Genomic DNA, 8,033 nt, shown 5'->3' with positions numbered 1-8,033 from the left:
GGTTTCACCATGTTGACCAGGCTGGTCTTGAACTTCTGACCTCAAATGATCCACCCACCTCAGCCTCCCAAAATACTGGGATTATAGGCATGAGCCACTGTGCCCGACCTCTGCTTTATTTTCTTAGTTCCCCTTCCATTCATTATTTTTCAATAACTATTTTAAAGCTTATTAAGAATCAATTTTGTTAGAATGCCTATCAGGCATGTGAGTTATGTAAATTACTATATTATTTAACTGAACCATTAACTTTCTGATAAAAGAAAATGACAAAGAAGTCATTTTTTGCACTAAGATGTTTCTAAATTCATCTTTTATAGAAAAATTAAAAGGTCATCTAAATATCTACCAGTGGAGAATAGGTTAGTATAGAAAATCAATGGGACACTACCCATTTACTAAAAATAATTTTCAGAACTATACATATATATTCATCAATGAAAAAGCAGGTTATATAACATAAACCATGTAAAATATGTATTCATATGCAAAAATGACATAAAAATATACAAAAATGCTTGGTTAGGATAGAAAGGATTATTTCATTCTGTAATGTCCTGCTTTATTAATTTTATAACTTGTTTTAAGTAATTAAAATATTATCTGTTATTCCTATGGAAAAGACTACCAGTTACTCCTCAAAAATGCCATATATTCTCTTTAGGCCCCCAGACTGATTATATGTCATTAAAAATTAGCGAGTATTTGTTTCCTAACCACCCAGTCCTGTGTGTCATCACTGAAATGTGCCATTGGGATTGGATACCTGGCAAAGCATATCTAACCGGGGAGTGTGAAGAGAAGCATACACCAAGTATATCTCCTCCAAAGAAGGGCAGGAAAGTTTAATGCATACAAATTAAACCTCACTCTGCCCCATGATGGTGTGGACAAGTGGCAGCAAGAGGCATTTGAGAGTCAGGCACAAAGAGTTGTGCTAAAAGTCCAGGTTGGTCAAATTGTGTCCTCATGTGCTAAAGGACCTTAATCATGTCCACTCATGGCACCCTGATGACAATGAGAAGGCCATGTGGTTCTCCTAACAGAGCATCACCTTGTGGGTGACCAGTGACCACAGGGTAGAGGGATGCTGAGTAGAAAGGACCTGAACTGGCATCAAAGTAGTCATCTGAACATTGTATATCTTCTCTATGCAATGGAGGTAGATCCTGTGTCTCCTCCAGACACTGCTAACTGAAGAGAGATGTCAACACCATCAGCACCACTAAAAGTAATCTTGCCAACACACCCAGCTAATTTTTGTATTTTTAGTAGAGACAGGGTTTCACCATGTTGCCCAGGCTGGTCTCGAACTTGTGACCTCAAGTGATCCACTTTGTCTCGACCTCCCAAAATGCTGGGATTACAGGCGTGAGCCACTGTGCCGGCCCAACCATGTGCAGATGTTATTTTCCGTTATAAAATTGAAAAGAAAAAACTGAAACTGAGAGAATTATGTGTCCTGTATACTGAGAAGGTTATCTTAAGAATTATCTTAAGATTGTAATTAGGAAGGTGATTCTGTTAGGGAAAACTTTATAAACTTACACAGTATTTAAAATGTATAAATTGTGGAGGGCTTCAAGTTAGCAAGAATAATTATGCCTTTAATACTATGAGTAAATTGTACACAGTCATATGAAACTCTGAAAGTACTTGGAACTCTTCAAATGACATTAATATAAATATGAAATTTTACTTTTTTGTAAATTCAAGTTATACTTGGGAAACCCTAGAGAAAGATTTCATTTGTCTACCATGGAACCAAAATTGGCTTTGAATATATATTATCCTCTGTATGGAAAAATAAGACCTCCATGCCTCAGGTACTTTTCACATTCGTCATCTCATTGAAGTATTATGATGATTCTGCAGGGCAGGTGGTATCCACCCTAATTTCCAGATAAAGAAACTGAGGCTGGGGACATTAATTAACTTGTTGAAAGTCACACACAAGTGAAAAAACAGTCAAGAATCCACAGCACTGCACTTGGTTTGTCCTGACACCCTGCCTCCTTCATACAGGGAAAAACTAAATGGAAAAAGGGGGCAATAAAAAAAATCATCTGGTCTTTGGCCCTTGCTTTTACTCCTTTCTTGGTTTCTGCAACTAACTGTGCCTTCCTCAGTGTGTTTATGTCCTAGGAAAAGATTGTTAACAGAAAGCACAACAGTTGTCCAGACTGTAGTTTATTGAGCAAAGTTTTCTTGAATATTTTCAGTAAAACAGAGAATTAACAGCTCAATGGTTTTTTTCCCCCTTAGATATTGTGGATGCTTTATCAGATCCAAAGAAATTTCTCTCAATTACGGAAAAGAGAGCAGACCAAATGAGAGCTATGGGCATTGAAACCGTAAGTAGAAATGGTTGATTAAAGATGGCCAAGTTGTGGGAGTTTGATTGTCCAACAGTGATTACAAAAGCAAGATAAAGTAATGAATTAGCAAGTTAAAAGAGGGTTTTAAAAACTGAGCCCATCAACTCAACAATAGTTTCAAGGGTCTACAAAAGTGCAGCATGTTTAATAAAATGTGACTGCCATCAGAAAAACCCACTTCATCATCAGTGGCTTAACGCACATCAGGGGACCCTTTCCCCATTAGAAACAAAATGAAAAACCATTTGTGATGCTTTTAGGAAGGTTTTAATGTAAGTAGAGCATTTCTAATCAGAAAATCCAAAATCTGAAATGCTCCAAAATTCAAAACTTTTTGAATGCTGACCTGAGATAGTCATCCCTTTGCTTTTTGAAGGTTCAGTGTATACAAACTTTCATGTACAAAATTACTAAAAATATTGTGTAAAGGCTGTGTAGAAGATGTATATGAAACATAAATGAATTTTCTGTTTAGACTTGGGTTCCATCCCTAAGATACCTCATTATGTATATGCAAATATCCCCAAATCTGATATCGGAAACATTTCTGGTCCCAAGCATTTCAGATAAGGGATATTCAAACAGAAACAGGATGTTTCTGTGATACACTGAAATACCAGTTAACCCAGTTCAGTGAATTAATGATAATTCTTTTTATTTTTAATTGTTTATTATTTATTTTTTATTTATTTATTTATTTTTTTTTTTGAGACAGAGTTTCACTCTTGTTGCCCAGGCTGGAGTGCAATGGCACGATCTCGGCTCACCGCAACCTCCGCCTCCTGGGTTCAGGCAATTCTCCTGCCTCAGCCTCCTGAGTAGCTGGGATTACAGGCATGCGCTACCATGGCCAGCTGATTTTTTGTATTTTTAGTAGAGACGGGGTTTCACCATGTTGACCAGGATGGTCTCGATCTCTTGACCTCGTGATCCACCCGCCTCAGCCTCCCAAAGTGCTGGGATTACAGGCGTGAGCCACCACGCCCAGCCAATTGTTTATTTTTTTAACAGATAGTATCTTGCTCTATTGCCCAGGCTGGAGTGCAGTAGTGTGATCATACCTTGAACTCCTGGGTTCAAGCCATCCCCCGACCTCAGCTTCATGAGCAGTTGGGACTAAAGATGCATGCCACTGTGCCTGGCTAAGTTTTTACTTTTTTTTGTCGAGACAGGGTCTTGCTCTGTTGCCTAGTCTGGTGTCAAACTCTTGGCCTCAAGCAATCCTCCCACTTGACCTGCCAAAGCATTGAAATTACTGGCATGAGCCACCATGACAATACTGGCATTTATTGCTGGTGTGAACCACCATGCCAATACTGGCACCAGCCAAAATGGCATTTATTATTGATTTTTTACTGTTTGCCAGCCTTGCATCCCAGCCTTCTCCCATTCCAGTGCACACTTGGGTTGTTCCTTTGTTTTTAAATGTTTTCTTCACCAAACTCCTCAGTTTGGAATGAATGTAGCATCTCTCCAATAGCTAGAAAAAGAGAAAGTGTTCTCTGCTTGTTAAAAAGTTGGATCTTCTTTCCTTGGCTGGATCCTTTGCCTCAAGCCTAAAGAAACCACATAATTTTTAGTCCTGCTAGGCAAAGATCTTTAAGAGAGTAGAAGTCTAGGAAAGGTATGGGAGAAGTTGAGTGGTACCAACTAGATTCAGTAAAATAAAGAATGTGCAAGATATTTGGCCTTGAGTGACCTTCATTTGGGTCAATGTAAATGTTTCTATTCCAGAGTGACATAGCCGATGTGCCCAGTGACACTTCCAAAAATGACAAGAAAGGAAAGGCCAACACCGCCAAAGCAAATGTGACCCCTCAGAGTAGCTCCGAGCTCAGACCAACCACCACAGCTGCCCTGGCCTCTGGTGTGGAAGCCAAGAAAGGTGAGAGAGAGCCAATGGGCTCGTTATCTTCTGCACCCACCTTAATTGCACAGGGCACAGTATCTATAGCTTTAGGAAATATATAAATTCGAAGTTCTTTGTGGGAAAGAACCTTTTACACAGTGATGTTAGCTAATCCATCCCCACTCTGTTCCAGATTCTCCCATAGGCTCTTGTCTGGACAGGCAGTGGGCTCATGAACCAAGAGTTATCACTATTGGACATTTCTAAATTCCCCTACTGATAATTTCCCCCCATAAGTAGATGTTTAGCACCATGATTATTTATTTGTATAATTATCAAATGAGCACTTGGAGGCGAATTCCTTATGGTTACCTGTGGATGAAACAAAACATCATTAAGAGGTGTCATCTCAAAGAAGCATGTGTCTCATGTTCAGCCAGTATGTAGAGAAACAACTGTGCTGGTTATTTTAATTGGCTTTCACTCTAATTGGCCAGACATCCATTAATTAGATGGTGCCCATTCCATACTGGTAATTAAATTTATAAACAATGTAAATATCTTTCTTGAACATGAATTGTTTACTAAACTCACTACATTAATAATAATTTATCTTTCTCCTAATTTTTTTTACTCAGTATTTGTAGTTCCCATCTATATGTGAATTTAGAGTTTCCAATCTAAGTTTGAAATAAAGTTGTTCATACACTTAAGTACACACAGTGCTACAGTTTAAGGTAAGATATGCCAGGCTTTCCAAACCACAGCAGCATTGTAATTTAGCAGGAAACTAAATGTGCATTGAGCCTTATGAAGCAAATTAGAAAAATGGGACTGGACAAAAGCAGCCCAATTTGTACTTGACCTGCAGCTGTTTGTTTTTCTCTTGAGACAACACAGAGCAAGGTAATGATACAGGCTTTGGGCGTTCCCTACTGGCCTGGTCATTAGGAACACCAGCCACTCAGAGAGAGGCACTGGAAAGTGAGCAAGTTGATGTGTAGGTAAAGTTCTTGTATCACACCCACTGGTACATAAAAGACGTTAGTAATAATATTGCATTAGGCGTCCTGAGCAACAATGCAGTGTGACCAGCCTGCAGAGGACAAAAGTGATCCTAGCTGTAGAAGAGACTATGCATGTGATTAGTGCTGCCCCACCCCTGATTCCAAAAAAGGCTGCATTTGAAAGAGCCAAGCAACTGTCACCTCCACTCTAGTCTCTTCTGCTGATGCCCTCAAAAAGGGTCTACGTGCTGTTTCATTTGGGCATTTTATTCAGGAGACTTGGAAGTCTACGTCACAGTACTAGATTCTATAAGAACTGCCTACCAACCTTCAGGGAACTCACATAACCAAAGTTGGGACAGAAGTGAGACAAGACAGGCCCCACTACACGGCCAACCAAGCAGTATACAGTGAGGGTTCAGGAACCAGAGGGGAGTGGGCATCCTTTCCAGCAAGAATCCCAGAGGATACTCAAGGATAAGATCCCACCCGAGCTGGGATTTGAAACCTGGTCTAACTTGAATGGAGGAGAGAGCGAAGGAACCCAAAGAAGGCTGCCTAGAAGGAAAGAAGATAAGAAGCAACCTCAGTGGAAGGAGAATTCTGATAGGGAGTAGCAAGGAGTTTATTTTTCCTGGGCTTGAAAGAATCTGGGGTCACCGTGAGAAGGTCATGGGAAATGACAGTCAAAGGAGTATTTTAAGAAAATTATAGTCTTGGCAAAAGAATTCATTGAAAGTGGACATGCTAAGGGCAAGGTAAGAATTATGATACTCATGCTTCTGTTATAACACACCTATCATATTGTGTTGATAGAATATTAACAACCAAAGAAGAGGTTATTGCAGGTGAGACCACACCTCATCATCACTGTGTCCCTGGAACCATGCCTATTTAAGATCTAGTAGACTGTATTCTCAGGAAGGGCTGTTTAATGAATGACTTGGACAAGGAAGTCTAGATTAAGCTGGAAATTATCAAAGGGAAAGAAGACTGGAAATAAGTTGGCAGCTTAGATATGGGCCTTAGGTAGAAAGAGACTTTGTAGTAACTCAGACTTCAAGGAAAGAAAACCCAGAGATAGACAGTACCATTGAGAGAAGTAGAGGAGTTAGGAGGAGGAGCTGCTTTTGGTAAGGAAGATGATTTTGGTCCTGGACATCACTGAGGTCAAGCTGTTGCTGATACATCTGGGTAGAAATATGCAATTACCAGATCTATGCCAGGTGAAGAATAAAGAGAGATAGAGAAATAGAATAATTACACTTAGAAGGCAGAATGAATGGGGAAAAAGGAAAAAGAGAGGTCTGTGTTCTAAGAAGAATTAGTTTTGAGAAGATGTTGTAGATAGGTCCAGAGATGTGAAGACTACAAAATTATTGTTGAACCAGGGATGATTGGATGATGAGGGCTGAAACATGATTAGAAAAATGTGAGACATAATTTAAGACATAAAATGGTGGTTCTGGAGGACAATAGCTTGTTGGTAGGAACTAATAAAGAGAAACAAGGAAAATGCAAAAGAGAGTACATGGTAAAACAAGGCTATAAGGAAGATCTGAATCAACAGAAAGGGTGAAATTCTGCTGAATAAGGAAGGAAGAGTCAAGAAGAATGATGAGTAAATAGAAGTTTCAGAGTGGACAGGAAGAATTCTGACAGTGTATCAGTCAGCTTATGCTGCATAACAAATGACCTCAAATTTTAGTAGCTTAAGATAACCACCATTTATTGAGATCATGTTTCATTGGGTTGGTTGGTCCAAGCTGGTTTGGCTAATTTCTGTGTCTTGCTTATGCACCTGTGATCAGCTGTTGGGTTGACTGGAAGGTAGATGTGGGATGACCTTATACACACATCTGTCATTTGGCAAGCTGTTTCACAACATCCTGAAGCCTAAGCAGGCTTATTCATATGGTACTCCCTGAGTTTAAAGCAGCTTTTTTTCAGCCTCTGCTAGTGTCGCATTGGCCATAGCAGGTCACAAAGTGAACCAATATTCAAGGGATAGAGAAATAGACTCTACCTCTTGATTAGAGGGGAAAGAAATATTGGCCATTTTGTAGTGTATCACAGATTCCATCTGATCTAAGAAGTTGGTTAGGTGGCTGCTCTCTGCTGAGAAAGGTAGAGGCAGGACAGAAAAATAACAGTATAGAAAAGCTTTGGAGTTGTCTCTGGCTAGACTAGAACAATCCACAAGAAATAAAGAGAAGGTCTGCCACATAGCACACATGATTCTGGTGTGTGCTAGTGGTATGTATTAAGTTGATGTAGCTTGATCTCACTACTTCTTCAGCAGTACCCAGAAGCTCACTAAGGATGGACAAAGCTTAGGAAGTTCCAAGCCTGAAATTGTCATAATGTGTATGTCATAATATGTCATAATGAGTATGGTCTGGAACCAAAGGATTGAAGAGCATTAAGTTATGAGACTATAACAGTTAGCTATTGCTGTGTAACAAGCAATTCCAAAAGTCAGTAACTTAAATAAGTAAGCATCTATTATAGCTCACGAGGTCGTTTGGGTGGCTTTTCTGGTTATAGATGGGTTAGTATCAGTGACTCAGCTGATCTTGGCTATGCTCATTCAAATGTTTGAGGTTGAGCTAAGGTATCATTGGCTGGGACAAGTTGGCTGTCTTCCTTATGGACTCTCATCTTTTATCGGCTTAGCCTGGGCCTGTTCACATGGTAGTTGCAATGTTCTAAAATGGAGGTGGAAGTACAAATGCTCCTTGACTTATGGAAGAGTTATATCCTCACAAGCTGAACATATATCATTAAGTCAAAAATATA

The 8,033-nt window shown here is 39.5% G+C and overlaps 1 protein-coding gene across 15 annotated transcripts in view; it reads left to right on the top strand.

Annotated features, from left to right (window-relative positions):
• PLCB4 (phospholipase C beta 4) overlaps positions 1–8,033 on the top strand; it is a 393,998-nt gene that overhangs the window by 351,330 nt on the left and 34,635 nt on the right. For all 15 annotated transcript variants that reach the window (XM_032295442.1, XM_032295436.1, XM_032295438.1 and 12 more), the window contains 2 exons: positions 2,266–2,354; positions 4,113–4,263. In XM_032295442.1, the coding sequence (XP_032151333.1) occupies positions 2,266–2,354; positions 4,113–4,263 (240 nt within the window). The remainder of the gene's footprint in view (positions 1–2,265; positions 2,355–4,112; positions 4,264–8,033) is intronic.

Source organism: Sapajus apella, unplaced genomic scaffold, assembly GCF_009761245.1.
Source record: "Sapajus apella isolate SASKATOON/1434 unplaced genomic scaffold, GSC_monkey_1.0 scaffold33, whole genome shotgun sequence".
Taxonomy (NCBI): Eukaryota; Metazoa; Chordata; class Mammalia; order Primates; family Cebidae; genus Sapajus; species Sapajus apella.
The sequence above is the reverse complement of the archived record's forward strand: the minus strand, read 5'-3'. Positions and strand labels throughout refer to the sequence as shown.